Source organism: Calliphora vicina, chromosome 4, assembly GCF_958450345.1.
Source record: "Calliphora vicina chromosome 4, idCalVici1.1, whole genome shotgun sequence".
Classification (NCBI taxonomy): domain Eukaryota; kingdom Metazoa; phylum Arthropoda; class Insecta; order Diptera; family Calliphoridae; genus Calliphora; species Calliphora vicina.
In genome coordinates, this window is record NC_088783.1 from 110,805,876 (window position 1) to 110,831,205 (window position 25,330).

General features: G+C 28.3%; 1 protein-coding gene across 1 annotated transcript; it reads right to left on the reverse strand.

Annotated features, from left to right (window-relative positions):
• Window positions 1–4,659: 4,659 nt before the first annotated feature.
• Agpat1 (1-Acylglycerol-3-phosphate O-acyltransferase 1) lies at window positions 4,660–24,060 on the reverse strand. Its single transcript, XM_065507275.1, has 3 exons — window positions 23,822–24,060; window positions 5,680–5,813; window positions 4,660–5,599 (listed from the first exon to the last, which is right to left on the reverse strand). The coding sequence occupies exons 1-3, from the start codon at window positions 24,001–24,003 to the stop codon at window positions 4,803–4,805; spliced, it is 1,113 nt and encodes a 370-aa protein (XP_065363347.1). The 5' UTR covers window positions 24,004–24,060; the 3' UTR covers window positions 4,660–4,802.
• Between the last annotated feature and the right edge of the window lie 1,270 nt (window positions 24,061–25,330).

Sequence of the window (25,330 nt, forward strand, 5' to 3'; positions counted from 1 at the left end):
TGGAATGATTTCTTTTTTATTATTACAATCCATAGTCCATGTTTAGGAGCTTAAGGTTGCTAATCTTAATTTGTTAAACGATTTAGTGGCGTTACATTGTTTGTGGTCTTCTACAACGACAAACATCTTGTGGGTTTCAGACAAGAGCATCATAAGGAGTATCATCGTAGGGTTTCGCAGAATGTGCCCAATCCAGCCATATTTTCTCTTTCTTATTTCAGCGTTGATGTTCTACTGGTGGCTAGTTCTCCATAGCCCAATTTTTAACAAATTAATGGATTTGAAATTTTCCCAAATAAAATTCCTTTTAAATATTTTTCTCTTTTTTTTTTGTTTTATTAGAATGTACAATAAATAAATTGTGTATGTGTGTATTCTTTTTAGGCTTTATTTATTTTCTTTATTAATTTGTTTTTTTCTTTTATTTTTAACCATGGTTAATAAAAACATGTAGTTTTTGTTTTGCTGCTTTCTTGGGGTTAAAAAGTTAATTTGTTGTTGTTTCTGTTTTCTTAAATTACATACATATATAATTCTTTAGCATTATTTATACAAAAATGTTCTTAAATTAAACACAATTTAAAACAAAAAATAAAATAATGAATTTAACCATAAATGCAGTAATATTGCAGCCTAATAAATGTTTGGCCTGGCTAGGCATCACTAGTTTTTAGAAAACCTTTTGTTAACAAAAGGCCAAGCAGTGATACCTATGCTTTATTTTATAATCATTAGCAACAAGATGCAAATGTTCAAAAATACTGCATTTACAGGTAAATATCCAATGGCAAAATATGCAGTTATTATGAAATTCTTAAAATATTTAAAATTAAAACATGCTCGGCCTTTAATTAACCGATTATTACACAAATTTGCAATAGAATTGTTTAAGACAGCTTAAAAAATAAGATTTTGATTTGACAAGAACTTAAAATTAACACATAATTTATATATATAAGGAACCAAAAGGAAATTTCAAGGTTCTAAGGACTTTTGGCAGACATTTGGCTAATAGTTATTGGGTTTAGATCATCTGTATGGCAAACTAGACTATCAGACCTGTCACACATTTTATTCGGAATGGTTTCAATTCCATAGTATTCCGATCGTTTTCGTTTTAGATTCAAAAATATTTGATAATTCTATTTCTGTTTTAAATTTCACAGCGTCTCTTTGGTACAGAAATTGATTACAATTTTTAGAAAAATAAATAATTATAAAGAAATATGAATTCCACTTTGAAAACTGAAAGTGGTTTCATTCCGAAAGAAATTTATGGTTTTACTTTTTTTTTGGAGAAGCAAAATACGCAATTAATTCTTTCGATCGGAATGGAATTCTGTGACACGCCCATTTATTATAGAAGACTGAATTTTAAGTAAAATCTATTTCATTTTAGTTAATTTTAGCTTAATTTATGCATAAATTAAATAGTAGTATTTCTACTACTTTTTTAAAATCAGCTTTAAATGGTTGAAAATGGAAATTTAAGCAATTTATTTCTGTTCTATAGTATTTAAAGTAATATTTTCATGGAAAATTCAAGTTTTAAAAATAGTAGTATTTCTACTACTTTTTTAAGAAGCTAATAAATATTCAAAAACTTGTTTCAAAACTAATGTTAAATAAAATCTATTTCATTTTAGTTAATTTTAAATTAAATCATGCTTAAATTAAATAGTAGTATTTCTACTACTTTTTTAAAATCGGCTTTAAATGGTTGAAAATGGAAATTTAAGCAATTTATTTCTGCTCTATAGTATTTAAAGTAATATTTTCATGGAAAATTCAAGTTTTAAAAATAGTAGTATTTCTGCTACTTTTTTAAGAAGCTGCTAAATACATCAAAACTTATTTAAAAAGCATTTTTAATCCAAATTTTTATTGTTTTAGTAAATTTCGGTTTAAATTGTGTAAAAATTAAATAGTAGTATTTCTACTACTTTTTTGAAAAGCTAATAAATATTCAAAAACTTGTTTCAAAACTAATGTTAAATAAAATCTATTTCATTTTAGTTAATTTTGAATTAAAACATGCTTAAATTAAATAGTAGTATTTCTACTACTTTTTTAAAATCGGCTTTAAATGGTTGAAAATGTAAATTTAAGCAATTTATTTCTGTTCTATAGTATATAAAGTAATATTTTCATGGAAAATTCAAGTTTTAAAAATAGTAGTATTTCTGCTACTTTTTTAAGAAGCTGCTAAATACTTCGAAACTTATTTGAAAAATATTTTTTATTCGAAATTTTTATTGTTTTAGTCAATTTCGGTTTAAATTGTGTAAAAATTAAATAGTAGTATTTCTACTACTTTTTTAAAAAGTTAATTAATATTCAAAAACTTGTTTCAAAACTAATGTTAAATAAAATCTATTTCATTTTAGTTAATTTTGGCTTAATTTATGCATAAATTAAATAGTAGTATTTCTACTACTTTTTTTAAAATCGGCTTTAAATGGTTGAAAATGGAAATTTAAGCAATTTATTTCTGTTCTATAGTATTTAAAGTAATATTTTCATGGAAAATTCAAGTTTTAAAAATAGTAGTATTTCTACTACTTTTTTAAGAAGCTGCTAAATACATCAAAACTTATTTAAAAAGTATTTTCAATCCAAATTTTTATTGTTTTAGTAAATTTTGGTTTAAATTGTGTAAAAATTAAATAGTAGTATTTCTACTACTTTTTTGAAAAGCTAATAAATATTCAAAAACTTTTTTCAAAACTAATGTTAAATAAAATCTATTTAATTTTAGTTAATTTTGGCTTAATTTATGCATAAATTAAATAGTAGTAGACTTTATTTAGAAGACTGTCCAGAACTAGTGATTTTGCCTATCATTTAGGATGACAGTTAGTTACATAACTAGCTACATAACTAGCAAATTTTAACACATGCAAGTCCTAAGCAGAAGGTCAATTAACCCTTTTTGATTAAATTGATACTGTCTTATAGTTGGTCCAAAGTAGTCAATGCATTGGATTCACATACCCATTACATTGAGTCTTACCTCACTAGCTACCTAACTGGTTACTTGATTAGCTACATAACGAGTTAATTTAGCATAAATTAGCACTCGTACTAATTTACCTTAAATAGTCAGTTGAAAATACTCCTCTAACATAAACCTTCCTACGACAGCTCTCAAACTGAAATTTCTGATGAGGAAACAATAACTACATTCTAAAGTGCAGTAAAAAAAATTTACATTAAATTTGACTACATTCACGATTACTCTAGAGACACTAAAGTGACAATTGACTTCACGCTAGATTACATGGGATGTCAGTGCAGTACTTAAATAATCAGCCCAATTATGAATAAAAATTCCGCGTGAGTGTTTTCCCTTTTCTCATTTTTCCTATTCAAATTCAATGGGAAAAAACTCCCGGGGAACAAACTCCCGCGGAATTTTTTATTTATTTTTTATTATATTATAGAACAGACTATATAGTCTATATTACAAAATACTTGGAGGTTAATATTAAAACGCTACTGTTATGAACATCTGTATACCAAAGTCTGTTTATATTTCTGAGCTCTTTTTTATATAGGCCCGGTTTAAAACGTCTTTAGGTTTGTGAAATTTCCTTAAGCTACGTTTCCGCATACAACGTAATCGGCACCGAAAATTAAATTTCACACATTTGCACCGAAAAAAAGTTCGTTTCAGAAAATTGGGAACGAAACGGCACCGTTTTTCAGTTTCAGTTTTCGTTATCGGTGCCGATTACGGTGTATGCGGAAACCCAGTTTTAGCAGGTTATTTAAAGCAAAAAAAAAATACTACAATATTTGTTTAAAATTTATACAATACATAGAATGTTTTGTTGTTTTTTGGTTAATACTATTTAATTGTTTTTCTTTTCTTTTTATGTATATATATTTTAATCTTAATTAATTTCTTGTATTGTTTTGTCGTTTAAAAAGTTAACTTTATAGGTTAAACTCTTTTGCTTATATTTGGTTTAATTATTTGAAAATTAAAAAGTAATAATAAACCAACTTTTTATTTAAATATATATGTATTTTGTTATTTGAAAGAATTTTTAAAAGAAATTTTTATTTTAGTTTCTTAAAACAGTCTTATAAGTTGATATGTTACTAAAATGTTTAATTAATTTAAGGGAGTTTTGTGTATTGCAGGAAATATAACAATTTTTTTTTATTTAGCAACATATTAATTTATGACACTGTTATTAAAAATTATATAAAAAAAACTTTATGATTGTTGTTATCAGAGAAATAGTAAGAGAGAGTTTAAAATTTTGTTAAAAAGGAAATCTAAAGTCGGGCAGGGCCGACTTTTTTATTGATGTTAAAGTAAACTACACCTACTAATAAATATTTATAGTCAGTTTAAATTTAAAATATTTAATAAAAAAAAAAATAAAATTGGTCTGTTTGCAAGGGCGTCTTAAACTAGATTTTATGGTCAAATGTGGTTAAAATTAAATGATTAATACTGTTGTCCTTAGGGAAATCTAAAGGGTTTAATACCAAACTAAAAACTTTTAGCTATGGAATGAAGTTTGTTATAAAATTGTTAAGGGAACTGACCCTTGGAATTTATATTAAAAATAAAATTGTCTAAATAAAAAAAATTTGTTAGCTATTAACAAGATTGTCAGTACTTAAATTATGAATCAATGAATGAATGTTTGTTATTATCAAATCTAGGGTTCTTAGTCTCAAATCCCAGTAGTTATGGCCCTATTTTATATATAAATGTCCAGTTTTCTCTGTCCCCGGTGTAGCTTAATTTAGTTAATTAAAGTAACTTGTGTAAGTTTGAATTTCTAATGCACTAAAGCTCGAGTCTTTGTTATTACCGGATCCTTAAAATCGTTTACCGCCTCTTCATTAGCTAATGTCGTTGTTGTTGTTGCTCCTGTATTATTTACAATATCTTCAGCCTGACTTGTTGAACTTGTGGAATTATGTGTAGTTTTCAAACTATAATCACAATTTAACGATGAATTTGTGTCCTTAGATGTTAAAACTTTGTTGCCAACCGACAGCAGCGGTGTGGCATTAGCTATTGTTTGATTTTCGGCTGTTGTCTCTAGGGCCGTTTTCTTAGGTTTTGTCATGGCATTTGCCGCATAACGTTGCAGCACCTCATTTGAGGTCTGCTTAAAAGTCTCCTGCATTACTTTGTGCACTTTTTCCATTAGCTCGGGCAAATCGTCTTTGGTTAAACCTTCGGTTGTTATTGGCGGCAAAGTGGTCAAAATAATATTGCCCGCATTTAGGATTTTCTTTTTGTCATTCAAAAAGCTACAGTACGAGCTAAAGACCACCGGTAATATGGGTATCTGCTCATCGATGGCCATGTGAAAGGCTCCCTTTTTAAACGAATGTATATCGCCGGTATTGCGTCGTGTGCCTTCGGGAAATACCCAGAGTTTGATTTTCTGTTTCTTTATTTTACTATTGACTTGGTTCAGGGTGTCACGTGCCTTTTCGCCGCGCACACGATCAATGAATATGAGACCAGCCAACCAGGCGGCCAAACCAAAGGGCCAGGCATAAAACAGTTCACGTTTAGCCACCACCGTGCACTTGTCCATAACATGCCAAATGTTAAACATGCCTGAAATTATAGATAAGGATGAATTAATAAAATAGGAATTGAGATTAGACTTTAGTCTAGAATTTTTATTTATCACTCACCTAAAACATCCAATGACGATTGATGATTTGCCACGATTATACAGGCTCGATCCTTTTCTAAATGCTCTTTGCCTCTTAGCTCCCATCTCAAACCAATTAGAGTTGTTATTCGATGACAAAAGGTACTGGCCCAACTGGAAGGAAAAACAATTGTACACAAATTTTTATTAAATCCTGTTAAAAAGTTAGTAATATCAAAGAGAATATTAATTTAATAAAATGGCCTATAGGCCCTAATCGGTCACAAATTTATACCTAAAGAACTTATTGTTTAAAGAATTAAACTGTTTAAAATATATTCTTCAAATTTGTCTTGTTATTTTTCAAAACCCCCCAAAGACTTTAATTAATTTGTTATAAATGTGAGCATGTTAAGAGTAATTTTCATGTTATTGTCTTTTTTAATATGAACAAAAAAGAAGAAGAAAAAAACAATAGCAATCAATTTGACAATCAATAACTTTATTAATGTAAAATGTCATCATTATTAACTGACTTTAATAAATTGTTAATAATCCCAATGGATTTGTTAAAAACAAAATCAAAGTAACAACATAATTGCAAAGAAAATTGAAAAGTTTTTTTTTGTCTACTAGTAATATGAGTGATTTTGTTTAATAAATCAAAGGAATTATTGATTTAAAGGGTTGGCATTTGCTATTCCTTCGAAATATTTTTACATTTATTGTATAAAATTGCAAATAATAGCTGAGTACAATAAAATTTTGGAGAATTCAGGGGCATTCGTGATCGAATGAGTTATCGTATCGAAAAATAATTTCAATATCGAAATTATGATAAAATGTACTAAATTTCGTGCTCGATATCGAATGCCATAATCTCAATAAAGAAAATTACGATCAATTTTACTCGATATCGAATGTGGTAATTTGGCCCCAGTTCTTTTAAGCCCATTAGAACTTACGAAAAGGTTAACTGTCAAAAGAACTGTCATACTGCGCTCACTTGTTGACATTTATGATCTGTACACTCTGGCAAATCATCATGAATAGATTGCCGCTTGAACAAGGCTATTAAATTTTCCAAATTTACTTTGAAAATCAGTTATCGATTGGCGCAACTTATAGACGACGATTTTGTGATTTTGCATGGCTGACATAATCGTCCATTCGACAGATGGAACTGTCGTTAGATTTCATACCACACACTCTCTCAATTATGCAATAACACCAACACGTTGAAGGAATGTGAGTACTGAAGACAATATCGCCGCTTTAAACGAGAGTGCAAGAATATCCAAATTTATCGATTTGTCGTCGGTTGCATGAATTGGGTTTTTGTCCGTACGTAGACAATTTTGAGCAAAGATCTTGTCCTTCACCCGTATAAGATCCTACTGGTGCTGAAATTTAAGCCACGAGACCATCGCATGCATGGTTATTTCGCCTATTGGGCTCTAGAACATATGGAAACTGACCCGATGTTTTATCGCAAAATTGAGTTCAACGATGAGGCCATTTTTGGCTAACGATTTTTGGAGTGGGACCAAACCACAACAGGGGGGTTACTCTCTATTGCGATGCGAAAGCAAGTTCGATGCGAAAGGTAAATGCGATAAGAATACAATTTAGTACTCTGCATCGTCTACGAAAACGCTTTCGCAAAATAAGTTGAAAAATAACCAACACTGGCATCACAAAATAAACAAAAGCGAAACGAAATATCAAAACTTGTAAATAAAAACATTTTAGACACATTTTTTGTGCGATCGCATCGCAATAGAGAGTAACCCCCCAGACCCTACAGACTCTATTCAATCCAGAGAAATGTGGCATCATCGGACCTTATTTCTTCAAAACTGAAGCCGGAGTTCTAGTTCTGTTTTAGTTCTGTTCATTTCTAGTTCTGTTCTAGTTCTGTTCTAGTTCTGTTCTAGTTCTGTTCTAGTTCTGTTCTAGTTCTGTTCTAGTTCTGTTCTAGTTCTGTTCTAGTTCTGTTCTAGTTCTGTTCTAGTTCTGTTCTAGTTCTGTTCTAGTTCTGTTCTAGTTCTGTTCTAGTTCTGTTCTAGTTCTGTTCTAGTTCTGTTCTAGTTCTGTTCTAGTTCTGTTCTAGTTCTGTTCTAGTTCTGTTCTAGTTCTGTTCTAGTTCTGTTCTAGTTCTGTTCTAGTTCTGTTCTAGTTCTGTTCTAGTTCTGTTCTAGTTCTGTTCTAGTTCTGTTCTAGTTCTGTTCTAGTTCTGTTCTAGTTCTGTTCTAGTTCTGTTCTAGTTCTGTTCTAGTTCTGTTCTAGTTCTGTTCTAGTTCTGTTCTTGTTCTAGTTATATTCTAGTTCTGTTCTAATTTATAATCTTTCTTAACAATATTTACAGTTTTCGTTGCCATTTTGCTGGCAGTTTGACTTTCTCATGAAAGAAACTCGATGAGTACTCACAGAATATTTGTGACACTTTTTAAGAAGCCCTTAAAGTTTTTTAATCTATTATTTAGTAGTAAAACTTAAGAAAAAAACGCCGTATAACATTTCAAAGGTCATTGCAAAGAAGTATTCCATGTTTACCCACCACCCCTGTTACACACCTCCTATCATGACATACATATTTCTATCAAGACACCCTGTCTACACGTGTCCAAATTGGGTCATTTTCATAAAACAAAACAGGAATAAAACTCATTCAAAGTAATTGTATATTAATGCTAAAATCAATTAAATTAGCCCCTTAAAAGTTAATTTTTCTAATGTACTTTTACTTTTTTTGTATTAGCCACCATAAATATTGTGAGTGTTATTTATTACAAGTTGGGCGAAAACTATTACAATAGTTTCAACAAGAAATTGATTAGTGAATTAAATCTCTTAAATAATTGATAAGCAACAATATATTGAAAGTGTTAACTTACTTAATAAACAAAAAAAAATTAAGAAAAATAAACTGAAGATGATTAGGAAGAAGTTAAGTTAAAAAGTTATGAGAAAAATATAACCCTTCATTTAAGCAAAATGCCAGACAACTGATTTCTCTATGGACAGTTTTTTTTTGAAGTGTTCCCCGTTCTCAACTCATTTCCTTCTTGTTAAATACAATAACCTTGCTTCCTAAGCTTGTGTTAATATTAAATTATAATTTCAAAATAAATTCATGGGGAGTGTTTTTTTTAAATTTCAATAAAATAAAAAAAACTGCAGGTATTTATGTAAATTAATAGTATTTTGATTAATTTGTATTGTGTTTAGCATTCTAATTAATTTGCATGTAAATCTAGATGTCTAGATGTACCTGAAATTAGCAAACTGAAATTATAAACAAAATAATTTGCAAATAATTGTGTAACGTTTACACTTACAGAAAATTAATTACTATTGGAGTTGAGAACTAATTTTAGATTAGACTACAGAAGTTTCTACAGGCGAGATTGGAGAAGAGTCTATATACGAAAATACAGAAGAGTCTTTAGACAGATTGATCTGACAACGTCCACACGAGACAAATTCTGGTTCGCTGTGTGAACAAATTGATTTCTAGTCAAGGCGGGGGATCATGACATGTTGATTGTTTATGTTTGGCAAACAAAAACTTGTTGCAAACGAGAAATTTATTACAAAAGGTCAACACAAATGCAAATAGCTAAAGTTTCCTTAAGTTACGTTGCGTTTGGGGTTTTGTGGAAGATGAAATAATGAATAACTTTTCCTCTCACTTTCATATTATTTAAATGAGCTTTTCAATCTACTGACTATTTTTAATTAAATTGCTTGCTATATTATTTTATTATTATTTATTAATTATTTATTTTATTAATCTCTAAAACGATATTAAACGAAAACACCATTGTTTATCTCCGTTTACCCAAAAACCTTCAAAAAACTAATGAAAGTTTTTCGCTGATAAATGTTAAGCAACTAAATGCTGAGATTATTTTAGAATTTTAATATAAATTAATTTAAATTATAATCAATAGTAGTAGATATTTTAAATATTATCAAATTTCAAGCAATTTTTATTAAGTAAATAAAACATAGAACCTAGTTAAATAAGTTATCTATTTTCTCAATCTCTGGTTAATTTTTTTATCGTGACGATATATTGACAGTTTACGTTACGAAAAACGATAACCAGAGATTGAGAAAATGGGGGTATCAGTTCTGTTCTAGTTCTGTTCTAGTTCTGTTCTAGTTCTGTTCTAGTTCTGTTCTAGTTCTGTTCTAGTTCTGTTCTAGTTCTGTTCTAGTTCTGTTCTAGTTCTGTTCTAGTTCTGTTCTAGTTCTGTTCTAGTTCTGTTCTAGTTCTGTTCTAGTTCTGTTCTAGTTCTGTTCTAGTTCTGTTCTAGTTCTGTTCTGTTCTAGTTCTGTTCTAGTTCTGTTCTAGTTCTGTTCTAGTTCTGTTCTAGTTCTGTTCTAGTTCTGTTCTAGTTCTGCTCTAGTTCTGTTCTAGTTCTGTTCTAGTTCTGTTCTAGTTCTGTTCTAGTTCTGTTCTAGTTCTGTTCTAGTTCTGTTCTAGTTCTGTTCTAGTTCTGTTCTAGTTCTGTTCTAGTTCTGTTCTAGTTCTGTTCTAGTTCTGTTCTAGTTCTGTTCTAGTTCTGTTCTAGTTCTGTTCTAGTTCTGTTCTAGTTCTGTTCTAGTTCTGTTCTAGTTCTGTTCTAGTTCTGTTCTAGTTCTGTTCTAGTTCTGTTCTAGTTCTGTTCTAGTTCTGTTCTAGTTCTGTTCTGTTCTGTTCTAGTTCTGTTCTAGTTCTGTTCTAGTTCTGTTCTAGTTCTGTTCTAGTTCTGTTCTAGTTCTAGTTCTGTTCTAGTTCTGTTCTAGTTCTGTTCTAGTTCTGTTCTAGTTCTGTTCTAGTTCTGTTCTAGTTCTGTTCTAGTTCTGTTCTAGTTCTGTTCTAGTTCTGTTCTAGTTCTGTTCTAGTTCTGTTCTAGTTCTGTTCTAGTTCTGTTCTAGTTCTGTTCTAGTTCTGTTCTAGTTCTGTTCTAGTTCTGTTCTAGTTCTGTTCTAGTTCTGTTCTAGTTCTGTTCTAGTTCTGTTCTAGTTCTGTTCTAGTTCTGTTCTAGTTCTAGTTCTGTTCTAGTTCTGTTCTAGTTCTGTTCTAGTTCTGTTCTAGTTCTGTTCTAGTTCTGTTCTAGTTCTGTTCTAGTTCTGTTCTAGTTCTGTTCTAGTTCTGTTCTAGTTCTGTTCTAGTTCTGTTCTAGTTCTGTTCTAGTTCTGTTCTAGTTCTGTTCTAGTTCTGTTCTAGTTCTGTTCTAGTTCTGTTCTAGTTCTGTTCTAGTTCTGTTCTAGTTCTGTTCTAGTTCTGTTCTAGTTCTGTTCTAGTTCTGTTCTAGTTCTGTTCTAGTTCTGTTCTAGTTCTGTTCTAGTTCTGTTCTAGTTCTGTTCTAGTTCTGTTCTAGTTCTGTTCTAGTTCTGTTCTAGTTCTGTTCTAGTTCTGTTCTAGTTCTGTTCTAGTTCTGTTCTAGTTCTGTTCTAGTTCTGTTCTAGTTCTGTTCTAGTTCTGTTCTAGTTCTGTTCTAGTTCTGTTCTAGTTCTGTTCTAGTTCTGTTCTAGTTCTGTTCTAGTTCTGTTCTAGTTCTAGTTCTGTTCTAGTTCTGTTCTAGTTCTGTTCTAGTTCTGTTCTAGTTCTGTTCTAGTTCTGTTCTAGTTCTGTTCTAGTTCTGTTCTAGTTCTGTTCTAGTTCTGTTCTAGTTCTGTTCTAGTTCTGTTCTAGTTCTGTTCTAGTTCTGTTCTAGTTCTGTTCTAGTTCTGTTCTAGTTCTGTTCTAGTTCTGTTCTAGTTCTGTTCTAGTTCTGTTCTAGTTCTGTTCTAGTTCTGTTCTAGTTCTGTTCTAGTTCTGTTCTAGTTCTGTTCTAGTTCTGTTCTAGTTCTGTTCTAGTTCTGTTCTAGTTCTGTTCTAGTTCTGTTCTAGTTCTGTTCTAGTTCTGTTCTAGTTCTGTTCTAGTTCTGTTCTAGTTCTGTTCTAGTTCTGTTCTAGTTCTGTTCTAGTTCTGTTCTAGTTCTGTTCTAGTTCTGTTCTAGTTCTGTTCTAGTTCTGTTCTAGTTCTGTTCTAGTTCTGTTCTAGTTCTGTTCTAGTTCTGTTCTAGTTCTGTTCTAGTTCTGTTCTAGTTCTGTTCTAGTTCTGTTCTAGTTCTGTTCTAGTTCTGTTCTAGTTCTGTTCTAGTTCTGTTCTAGTTCTGTTCTAGTTCTGTTCTAGTTCTGTTCTAGTTCTGTTCTAGTTCTGTTCTAGTTCTGTTCTAGTTCTGTTCTAGTTCTGTTCTAGTTCTGTTCTAGTTATGTTCTAGTTCTGTTCTAGTTCTGTTCTAGTTCTGTTCTAGTTCTGTTCTAGTTCTGTTCTAGTTCTGTTCTAGTTCTATTCTAGTTCTGTTCTAGTTCTGTTCTAGTTCTGTTCTAGTTCTGTTCTAGTTCTGTTCTAGTTCTGTTCTAGTTCCGTTCTAGTTCTAGTCTTAGGCGAGACTGCATAAGAGTCTATAAACGAGACTACTGAAGAGTGAGACTACCGAAGAGTCTATAGTCGAGACTGTTTATAGAGGAGAGTACAGACGATTTTATAGACGAGACTACAGAAGAGTTTATGGACGTAACTACAGAAGATTATATAGACGAGACTACAGAAGAGTCTATGGATGAGACTACAGAAGAGTCTATAGATGAGACTACAGAAGAGTCTATAGATGAGACTACAGAAGAGTTTATAGACGAGGCTACAGAAGATTCTATAAACGCGACTACAGAAGAGTCTATCGATGAGACTGCAGAAAAATGTATAGAATGGGCTACAGAAGTGTCTATAAACAAGACTATAGAAGAGTCCATAGACTGGACTATAGGCGAGATAACAGAAGAGTAAGTAAACGAAACTATATATGAGTCCATGACCCAGACTATAGGGTATATTCCTTAGTACAGTAATATTGCTAACACCGCAACATTTTATTATTAGTTCGGCAAATATGCTAACATGTAACGCTATCTTATAATCGTCTTATCTTATATTAAATTCATATCAAATTTGAATAGTTATATTAGCGCTTGCATGCTTATTTTTATGTGATTTCAACAAAAGAAATCAATTGCATTTAAATTAATTTTTCCTTCAAAATTTTATCAATAAAATAATCAAGTTTTGAAGTATGTACTCTTCAAAATATAGCTAATTATCAAACAAATGCATATTTTTGGAGATAATATAATAGATATTGTATGTTTTTAGAGCATGTACGTCAATAAGAAGTGTTTTTATCATATGTCAGTTGTTTAAAGCAATCTCTAAGAACTTTGATTTCGCCGGTGACAACAAAATACTACATAGAACTAAATTGATTTTGGAAGGTGGATATAAATGTCTAGTCAAGACTATTCTGTTCCTGTTTTAACAAATTCGACAAATCTTATTCTAAATTATATTTAAAATATTTGATGAAAATCACATGATTTCCAAAATTTCAATTACAAAACAAAATCTTAATTTTGTACATCTTTTAAATTAAAGATTTTCTACTTTGAAATATTAACAATAATATTTGAACATGATTCAGCAGTTTTCACCACAACAATTTCTTTTACATATTAATTGAAATATAGCCATGTTATTTTTAAAACTAGAAAGATTATTCCGTCAATACTTATTTCTTACATTCAAAAGGCAATACAATGGCGGAGAAAAAAAATGCATTTGCAACAAATGCAAGAATTAGCTCAAGTGCAAAAGGAGGGAAAACAAAAGGCAAAATAACCTAGTTGGAAATGTGCCAAAGACGTCAGCATTAATTGTTTGTTGATATTGTGTTTTCTGTGTAGGAGAGATGATGAATTAATGGTTGGTATTAAAAAGATATTAAATGTTATAAAATAAAAGCAAATATGACTGAGTTAAGTTTAGAATAGAAAGGATTTATAGTTATTAGGTCTTTAAAGTATAAAGGGTCTTACAATAGGGACTTCCGAACGACAACAAAAGAAATTGTAGAATTTAGGAGATCGAAGAGCGTCCAATGGATTCCGAAAAGAGTCTATATACGAGACTACAGAAGAGTCTATAAACGAAACTACAGAAGAGTCTATAAACGAGACTAAAGATGTGTCTATTGACGAGACTACAAAAGGGTCTATAGACAAGATAACAGAAGGGGTCTATAGACGAGCCTACAGAAGATTCTATAGATAAGACTACAGACGATTTTAAAGACGAGACTACAGACGAGTATATAGACGAGTCTACAGAACAGTCTATAGACGAGTCTATAGAAGAGTCTATATAAGGGACCATAGAAGAAACTTTGGACGAGACTACAGAAGAGTCTATAGACAAGACAACAGATAGTCTATACAAGAGACCACAGAAGAGTATATAGACGAGACTACAGAAGTGACCATAGAAGAGTCTTTAGACTAGTCTATAGAAGAGATCATAGAAGAGTTTATAGACGAGACTACAGAAAAGTCTATAGAAGAGACCAGAGAAGAGACAATAGAAGAGTGTCTATAGACGAGTCTACAGAAGAGACCATAGAAGAGTCTATAGACGAGTCTATAGAAGAGTCTATAGACGAGTCTATAGAAGAGTCTATAGAGGAGTCTATAGAAGAGTCTATAGAAGAGTCTATAGACGAGTCTATAGAAGAGTCTATAGACGAGTCTATAGAAGAGTCTATAGAAGAGTCTATAGAAGAGTCTATAGACGAGTCTATAGAAGAGTCTATAGAAGAGTCTATAGAAGAGTCTATAGAAGAGTCTATAGAAGAGTCTATTGAAGAGTCTATAGAAGAGTCTATAGAAGAGTCTATAGAAGAGTCTATAGACGAGTCTATAGAAGAGTCTATAGAAGAGTCTATAGACGAGTCTATAGAAGAGTCTATAGAAGAGTCTATAGAAGAGTCTATAGACGAGTCTATAGAAGAGTCTATAGACGAGTCTATAGAAGAGTCTATAGAAGAGTCTATAGAAGAGTCAATAGAAGAGTCTATAGACGAGTCTATAGAAGAGTCTATAGACGAGTCTATAGAAGAGTCTATAGACGAGTCTATAGAAGAGTCTATAGACGAGTCTATAGAAGAGTCTATAGACGAGTCTATAGAAGAGTCTATAGAAGAGTCTATAGAAGAGTCTATAGACGAGTCTATAGAAGAGTCTATAGAAGAGTCTGTAGACGAGTCTATATAAGAGTCTATAGACGAGTCTATAGAAGAGTCTATAGAAGAGTCTGTAGACGAGTCTATAGAAGAGTCTATAGACGAGTCTATAGAAGAGTCTATAGACGAGTCTATAGAAGAGTCTATAGAAGAGTCTATAGACGAGTCTATAGAAGAGTCTATAGACGAGTCTATAGACGAGTCTATAGAAGAGTCTATAGACGAGTCTATAGAAGAGTCTATAGAAGAGTCTATAGAAGAGTCTATAGAAGAGTCTATAGAAGAGTCTATAGACGAGTCTATAGAAGAGTCTATAGACGAGTCTATAGAAGAGTCTATAGAAGAGTCTATAGACGAGTCTATAGACGAGTCTATAGAAGAGTCTATAGACGAGTCTATAGAAGAGTCTATAGACGAGTCTATAGAAGAGTCTATAGACGAGAAGAGTCTACAGAAGAGTGTATAGACGAGACTACAGAAGAGTGTATAGACGAGACTACATAAGCGACCATAGAAGAGTCTTTAGACGAGACTACAGAAGAGTCTATAGAAGAGTTTATTGACGAGACTACAGATGAGTCTATAGACGAGTCTACAGAAGACTTTATAGACGAGACAACAGAAGAGTCTATATAAGAGATCATAGAATAATCTTTGGTCGTGACAACAGAACAGTCTATAGGTCGCTGTTTACCAACTTTCTTTGGACTGAATTGGATGATATGGACACCAACGTTATGTGGTTTCAACAGGTCGGCGATACTTGCCATGCCACATTAAAGATTCTGCCCCAGCGATTTAACCTAAATGGATTAAAATTTACTAAATACTTGTTTTTCAAGTAACCAACAATCGTTTCATTATTATTTCTTATATTAAAACAACTTTACTTAACATTTTCAAGGTCTTTCACAGTTTTCTCTTTGCTACTCTTCCTTTATTAGGCTGTTATTTATTTCATTTTCTTATTGACTTATAAAGGGTGGTTTTTTAACACCGATAGAACTTGGAATTGTAAAAATAAAACAAAAAGTTAATTTTAATGAAAAAATTTCAAATTGATTTCAGGCATATGTCCAGCGAGCTTGGACGTCCAATTTTGGGTGAATTTTTTCGAGCATTGCTGGCCGTATATCAGTAATAACACGAACAATGTTGGTCTCGAAGGCATCAATTGTTGCTGGGTTTAACAGAATAAACCTGTGACTTAACGTTGCCCCATAGGAAACAAATCGCACGATCGTGGAGGAAAATTGACAGATTCATTTCACGAAATCAAATTATCGTCAAAATTAGATTTCAATAAATCGGTCGTCGTATTACAAGTGGAGCCATCCTGTTGAAACCACATCTCGCCCGGATCAAGGTCATCCATATTTTCAACAACAAAAAAAAGTAAATTTGGATAATTTGCTAGCGTTGTTCAAGCGTCAATCTATACATGATGATTTCCCAGAGTATACTGATCATAAATGTCTAAAAGTAACTGTTAGTTTGTCAGTTAACCCTTTCATAACTCATAGTCTACACTGGCAATAAATTCATTAATATATATTGCAGCAAATGTCAGAATTATGTCATATCCAGTGGAGACGTAGGTATCTTTTTCGTACATGGCAATAATTGCGGCAATAATTATCAACAGTTTTTCATTAATAATTATTGCAAAACTAAAATGTAAAATTTGGTTGTCAATTTGTGTTTGACATATCAAAGAAAACAAATAAAGACACTGCATAAAAAAAAAAATGCAATCAAAAGAAAATTATTTGCAGAAATTTTACAAAAAGATAAAATAAAGTAAATCATCTTTTACGTCTTTTAAATTGTGTCTTAACATAAATATGTTTTCCCATAACCTTAATATAAGTAAAGCAATCATCAATATTGCTCCGTTATTCTTCCAACATATTTATTGCTAATATAGTCTGGGGTTATGTTCTATCGGTCTTAAATAAAACACCCTTTATTATTGTTTAGCAAATCGTTAGTTATATTGATTGTATCGACTTAATTAAATGAATTTTAAATAAAATTATTTCAGAGATACATACATACTACTACCTATGCTTTTATTGTTATACAAGAAATCAATTGCAATTGGTTGTCTGATTCAAAATGTCACTTTAGTTGTCTATGTTTTCCAGTTTGTTTTTCTTTTTCAATTGAATAGAAGCTGAGTAAAAAAACAACAAATGTGGCAAAATATTTGATTGAAATAAAATGACAGAAGAAGTGAATAAACATCAAAATGATTTTAGTTAAGTGTTCAGCTAGTTTTGCCTTACAACGTGTCTATACTTGACAAATATTTATCACAATATTTAATGACAATTGTTATCAAGACAAAAATGTTTGAGGTGAAAAGTGTCTGACAAGTTTATCCTACATGAAAATCTTGACAACCATTTGAAAGTATATCAAGACAAGCCATACTTTTGTTTACTCAGGGGAAAATTTGTTGTCCACACATGAATTTGTCTAGTGTGGACAGGGACATAACACTGATTCTATACGCATAAAGATTTTTTTTACCAAAAATCACAAATTTAATACTTTTTTAAAAAAGTAGTATTTTTACTACTATTTTGAAAATTGATAAAAGTGTTAATATTAAAATGCAAATTCAATGATCTTAAAGATTCCTTATTAAAAATTAAAAAATTTAAAACTTCTTAAAAAAGTAGTATTTTTACTACTATTTTGAGAATTGATAAAAGTGATATTTTTAAAATGATTTTAAAAGCATTTTTGTAAATGAATATAATAAATACAAATGAAATAATTTTTTGCTACTTTTTCTCAAAAAGTAGTAGAAAATTTTGTAGGAATTTAAAAAGATTTAAAAAAAAGTAAATTCTTCAAGCAAATTCCTTGATCTTAAAGATTCTTTATTAAAAATTAAAAAATTTAAAACTTTTTAAAAAAGTAGTATTTCTACTACTATTTTGAAAATTGAAAAAAGTGATATTTTTACAATGCTTTAGAAAGTATTTTTGTAAAGGAATATAATAAATACAAATTAAATAATTTTTTGCTACTTTTTCTCATAAAGTAGTAGACAGTTTTATACGAATTTTGAAAATATTAATTAAAAAAAAGTAAATTCTTGAAGCAAATTCCATGATCTTAATAATTCCTTATTAAAAATTAAAAAATTTAAAACTTTTTAAAAAAGTAGTATTTCTACTACTATTTTGAAAATTGATAAAAGTGATATTTTTAAAATGCTTTTGAAAGTATTTTTGTAGAGGAATATAATAAATACAAATGAAGTAATTTTTTACAACTTTTTCTCAAAAAGTAGTAGACAATTTTGTAGGAATTTAAAAAGATTTAAAAAAAAAGTAAATTCTTCAAGCAAATTCCTTTATCTTAAAGAATCTTTATTAAAAATTAAAAAATTTAAAACTTTTTAAAAAAGTAGTATTTCTACTACTATTTTGAAAATTGATAAAAGTGATATTTTTAAAATGCTTTTGATAATAAATGCAAATTAAATAATTTTTAAATATATGGTATTTTAAAAAATTTGATTTCAACTGTCAAATCCTTTAAAAAAACCCCTCTACTTCTACTTTATCATGCTGCAATGAAAAGAAGGCCTCCTATTTTAAATATTTTTTTTCATATAACACATATGTACGAATGTATTTCTTTCTAGAGTTTTTCCTTTATCATCTTGATAGCTTTAATTTTTCTTTGTTGTCTAGCTTTGTGCTCAAAGTTCATCTACTTTTATACACTTGTTGGAGTAGGAGAAGTTTATGAACTTGAGTCACAACACATTGTTAGTTGGTTGAGGGTTGGGGGTGGCACATTACAATGGCGGTAATAACAACTGAAATTGTTGTTATTGCAAAAACAATAACTACAAGACCAATAACAATAACTTTGCAACAAGATAATAAAATAAATGAAAATGTCAATAAAGGTTACTGGCAGGCAATAAATACATAAGCAGAATGTTTACACTGCCAATAAAATGTTTCGAAATTTAAGGGAACAGAAATTGAAAAGAGATGCAGCTTAAGTTCCGGTCGACAGCTATCTTTTTGATATCTATTGTTAAATAATAAAAATCTGGCAAAATTATGTAGTTGAAGTTGCCACCTTTTTGGAAATTTCATATTTTTACCGGTTAATGTCAGTTTTTATGCTACATTTAGAGAAAATATTTAAAATTTGATTAAAAATCATGAAAATTTTCCATTCTTCATGTTTGATATAATCAAGGTTGCCACCTATTTTGTTAAAATTTGGAATTTTTAAAATGTTATCCTAAAATATTGTTAAAATGTTGCTGGCTTTTTTATATTTATTGTTAAATAATGAATATCTGGTAAAATTATGTAGTTGAAGTTGCCACCTTTTTTGGAAATTTCATATTTTTACCGGTTAATGTCAGTTTTTATGCTACATTTACAGAAAGTATTTAAAATTTGATTAAAAATCATGAAGATTTTCCAATTTTCATGTTTGATATAATCAAGGTTGCCACCTATTTTGTTAAAAAATTGGAATTTTTAAAATGTTATCCTAAAATATTGTTAAAATTTTGCTGGCTTTTTTATATTTATTGTTAAATAATGAAAATCTGGCAAAATTGTGTAGTTGAAGTTGCCACCTTTTTTGGAAATTTCACATTTTTACCGGTTAATGTCAGTTTTTATGCTACATTTAGAGAAAATATATAAAATTTGATTAAACATCATGAAGATTTTCCAATCTTCATGTTTGATATAACCAAGGTTGCCACCTATTTTGTTAAAATTTGGAATTTTTAAAATGTTATCCTAAAATATTGTTAAAATGTTGCTGGGTTTTTTATATTTATTGTTAAATAATGAAAATCTGGCAAAATTATTTAGTTGAAGTTGCCACCTTTTTGGAAATTTCATATTTTTACCGGTTAATGTCAGTTTTTATGCTACATTTAGAGAAAATATTTAAAATTTGATTAAAAATCATGAAAATTTTCTATTCTTCATGTTTGATATAATCAAGGTTGCCACCTATTTTGTTACAAATTGGAATTTTTAAAATGTTATCCTAAAATATTGTTAAAATGTTGCTGGCTTTTTTATATTTATTGTTAAATAATGAAAATCTGGCAAAATTATGTAGTTGAAGTTGCCACCTTTTTTGGAAATTTCACATTTTAATGCTAAATCTAGAGAAAATATTTAAAATGATATTAAGTTCCATGAAAATTAGCCATACTTCAAGATAGATATAATCAAGGTTGCCACCTTTTTATGGAAAAGTACTAATTTATTTGAATTTTCTTATTTTTGCCAAACATTTAATAATTCTGGTTTCATTCAAACATATTTTTGTACAATTTATAAATATTTGATGCAATTGTGTAATTGAAGTTGCCACCTTTTTTCATTTTGCTACAAATATTGTCCATTTTTATGCTACATTTAGAAAACATGTTTATAATTTAATAATTTCTTAAGTAATATTAGAAAATTAGCCATTTTTCATGTTTGATATAATCAAGGTTGCCACCTATTTTGTTAAAAATTGGTATTTTTTAAATTTTATCCAAAAATTTTGTTAAACATTGGTATTTATAGTATTTTACCTAGTTTTCAAGTTAAATTTTCATAAATAAATTATAATTGTTGCCACCTTTTTGATAGAAAAATGTTAATTTATCAGAATTTTCTTATTTTTGTCAAACATTTAATAATTCTTGTTTAATTCTAACATATTTTTTTACAATTTTTGAAAATTTAATGAAATTGTGTAATTGAAGTTGCCACCTTTTTCATTTTGCCAGAAATATTGTCCATTATTATGCTACATTTAGAGAACATGTTATAATTCAATAATTTCTTATGAAATTACAGAAAATTAGCCATTTTTCATGTTTGATATAATAAAGGTTGCCACCTATTTTGTGTTAAATTCGTATTTATACTATCTTATCTTTATTTTTATGTAAACTTTCATAAATTTGTTTAAAATTTTTGTAAATTATATAGAAATGTTTTACACCAAAATTAAAGTTGCCACCTTTTTGCTAGAAAAATCTTAATTTATCAGAATTTTCACGTGTTTTGTAAAGAATTTAATTAGTGCTGATTAATTTTATTGGATTTGTGTAAAAATTTTAAAAGATTTGTAGAAATAGTTCAACTAGTGTTGCCACCTTTTTAGAAAATTTATTTATTTTGCCAGAAATATTGTCTATTTCTATAAAATTTTTATTTTTTTAAGATTTGGTACGAAAATTTATTCATATATCAAAATTTTCGTGATCAATGTTGCCACCTTTTTTTATTAAAGATTTGTATTTTTAGTACTTTTTTATTTTCTAGTTGAATGTTCTTAAATATTTGCAGTACATTACAAAATTAATTAAAAATGTTAAACTGACTCCTTAAGGTTGCCACCTTTTTCATAGAAAAAACTTAATTTTAAAAGAATATTCTTCTTTTTGTAAACAATTGAATTAGTTTTGTTTAATTTTTTTAAAATCTGTTGAATTTAATAACATTTTCTGAAATTTTATATTTGGAGCTGCCACCTTTTTCATAGAAATATCCTAATTTATAAAAAATGTCTTAATTTAGTTTATCATTTACTATGTTTTATTTAATTTTATCATAATTTTGTACAATTTATTAAAAAATTTAGAGAAATAGTGCAACTGAAGTTGCCACCTTTTTAAGAAAATTTAGTTATTTTGTGTTTTAAGGCAAAATTCTATGAAAACGTTTAAAATTGAACAAGTTTTTAGCTTTGGTCAGATAATTTAACAATAAATCATTTTTGTTATAATAAAAGTTGCCACCTTTTTTGACAAAAAATCTTAGTTATCATTAATTTTTCAAGTTTTTATGTTTAACATTAACAATTAACAAAAAAATCTAAATTCCCAAAAACTTTTTTAAAATCCCCACAAATCCCAAAAGCTTTATTTCCGTTAGAAATGACAAAATGTATGATATTTATGGTAAGAAAGGTAAAATAATACTTGTTTTTATAAGAAAATTTAAAAATCAAGAATTCCTTAATAAAATTTCGAAATACCCAAAATTTCCAAAAGCTAATTTTTACCTAAAAATTTCTAAATGTAAGATATTTATGGAAATAAATATAAAATAACACTTTTTTCATAATAAAATTTAAAAAACCAGGAATTCCTAAATAAAATTTCGAAATACCCAAAATTTCCAAAAACTAATTTTTACATTAAAAATTATGAAATTTAAGATCATTATGGTTAGTAAGGTAAAATAATACTTGTTTTCATAAGAAAATTTAAAAATCAAGAATTCCTAAAGTAAAAATTAAAAATACCCAAAATTTCCAAAGACAAATTTTATATTAAAAATGCTTAAATGTAAATTTTCATTGAGAAAAAAGGTAAAACTACATTTTTTCTTAAGAAAATTTAACAATCAAGAATTCCTAAACTAAATTTCGAAATACCCAAAATTTCCAAAAGCTAATTTTTACCTTAAAAATGACAAAATGTAAAATCTATATAGGAAGATAGTTAAATAATCCTTTTTTCGTAAGAAAATTTAAAAATCAAGAATTCCTAAACTAAATTTCAAAATACCCAAAATTTCCAAAGACAAATTTTATATTAAAAATGCTTAAATGTAAATTTTCATTGAGAAAAATGTAAAATAATACTTGTTTTCATAATAAAATTAAAAAATCACGAATTCCTAAATAAAATTTCGAAATACCCAAAATTTCCAAAAGCTAAATTTTACATTAAAAATGGCAAAATGTAAAATCTATATAGGAAGAGAGTTAAAATAATCCTTTTTTCGTAAGGAAATTTAAAAATCTAGAATTCCTAAACTAAATTTCAAAATACCCAAAATTTCCAAAGACAAATTTTACATTAAAAATGCTTAAAGGTAAATTTTCATTGAGAAAAATGTAAAATAATACTTGTTTTCATAATAAAATTAAAAAATCAAGAATTCCTAAATAAAATTTTGAAATACCCAAAATTTCCAAAAGCTAATTTTTACCTTAAAAATGACAAAATGTAAAATCTATATAGGAAGATAGTTAAATAATCCTTTTTTCGTAAGAAAATTTAAAAATCAAGAATTCCTAAACTAAATTTCAAAATACCCAAAATTTCCAAAGACAAATTTTACATAAAAAAAGCTTAAAGGTAAATTTTGTCATAATAAAATTAAAAAATCAAGAATTCCTAAATAAAATTTCGAAATATCCAAAATTCCCAAAGCCAAATTTTGCATTAAAAATGCCAAAATATAAGTTATTTATGGAAATAATGGTAAAATTATACAATTTTCGTAGGAAAATTTAAATATCAAAAATTCCTAAACAAAATTTCGAAATACCCAAAATTTCCAAAAGCTAATTTTTACCTAAAAAATACCAAAATATAAGATATGTAAGGAAAGAAAGGTAAAATAACAGTTTTTTTTTGTAAGAAAATTTAAAAATCAAAAATTCCTAAATTAACATTCGAAATACCCAAAATTTCCAAAAGCTAATTTTTATATTAAAAATTACAAAATGTAAAATTTACATAGAAATAAAGTTAAAATACATATAAATGTTACAAAATTATCGAGGTAAGTGTGAATAGTTTAGAAAAAATAATTGATTTGCCAAAATCAAAAAAAAAAACGCGACAACAGAGAATTATTATTAATAAACGACCTTTATCTAGTTCACATACATATACTTAAGTAGTTTTGCAATGTTTATTTAATTAACAATTGAAAAAAAAACACTGAGAAAAACACCATATTTTTAACAGTTAAAGAAACTAAAACAGCTGGTGAAAAGGAAATAAATAAGTCATGTAACAACAGCAAACCATCATGCCCAACCTCATACAACAATCTTGGCTGGTCATTAATATTGATTTTTATCATTTTAAACATAAAACCCAAAACACAACCCCTAAGAACCGCAAATAACGCAAATAAAAAAAAAACAACCACATTTTCACTTTTCACTTAATTAATTTATAATAATAAATTGCCTTATAAGAAGAAAAAAGGAATGAATACATAATTAAATATTTATTTATTTAGTTATTTAGTTATACTTACAGTAAATTGCGCACATCACAGGGCCGACACATAAATGCCGGTATCAAGACGATGGAATTAAATGACACGAGACCGTAATAGATTAAAAATTTAAAATAATAACGGAATATATGACTGGTTTCATATAGAAATGGCAACATTAGCAATACAATCAAACCGCACAGCTCAATATACGATGTCATCTTGGTAAAAATTTATTTCTGTTTTATTTTTTTATACTAAACGTTTTCTTATGTTTCGTTTCGTTTTAAATTTATGTTTTTGCTTTGTTTTTTCGGTTTTTTTTGTATATAAATTTGTTAAATGAAACCACGGAAACCGGGTTGGAGAGTAGGGTGGGTGGGTGTTATTTTTTTATATATTTTAAACGCACAATTTGTATGTTTATGTTGTTGGCCACTCTTATTTGTTGTATAGTATTTAATGTTTATAAACTTTGTTGCGAGAGCACAAAAATGTCTATTGTTTACATTTGTTTTGCTGTTACAATAAATATGGCTGCCAGATGTTAAGAAAAGTGCTAATTAGTTTAATTGTTTAATTTGAATAGAATTTTTTCAAGATTTCAATGATTTAACAGAAAGAAATTAACAGTTTTAATAAAAATAATAAAATTAATAACACATTTAGTTAATTTATTTATTTTTAGCAGAAATATATAGTCTGGTTTATGCTATATTTACATGAAGTTTTTTAATCTTTTTAATTTTGGTAGGAAATTTTAACAAAATATAAGATTTTTATAAACAACATTGCCACCTTGAAAATAGTTTTTTTTAAGTATTTTCTCTTGTCTTCAAGTTTAATTTTTTTAATGTGTGCAAATTTTTTACAAAATTTTTTAAAAATGTTAATCTTACTCCTTAAGGTTGCCACCTATTTTATGGAAAATAAATAATTTGCAAAAATTTTTTCTCTTTTGATAAACAATTTAATTAGTTTTGCTTAATTTAAAAAAAAAAATTATAAAATTTAATAAAATTTCCTCATATTTGGTACTTGGAGTTGCCACCTTTTCTTATAAAAATATCCTCTCCTCTTTTTATTAACAATCCAATTGATTTTGTTTAATTTTTTTTAAAAAATTTTAAGTTTCCTGAAATTGTGTACTTGGAGTTGCCACCTTTTCTAATGGAAATTCATTAATTCAACCCAATTTTCTTGTTTTTGTTTAACTTGAATTATTTTTAATTAATTCTAACATAATTTTGTACAATTTGTTGAAATTTTGTAATTGAAGTTGCCACCTAATTAGGAAATTTATTTATTTTACCAGAAATATGTTATATTTTATGATACATTTAGTGAATGTGTTTAAATTTTTATATTCTTTTTAGTTTTGTTAGGAAAATTTAAAAAATATTAGATTTTTATAAACAAGGTTGCCACCTATTTTTGTGTTAAATTGGTATTTTTAAGTATTTTTCTTGTTTTCAAGTTAAATTTTCTAAAATGTTTATAATATATCACACAATTTATGAAAAATTTTAAAATGTCCTTAAGGTTGCC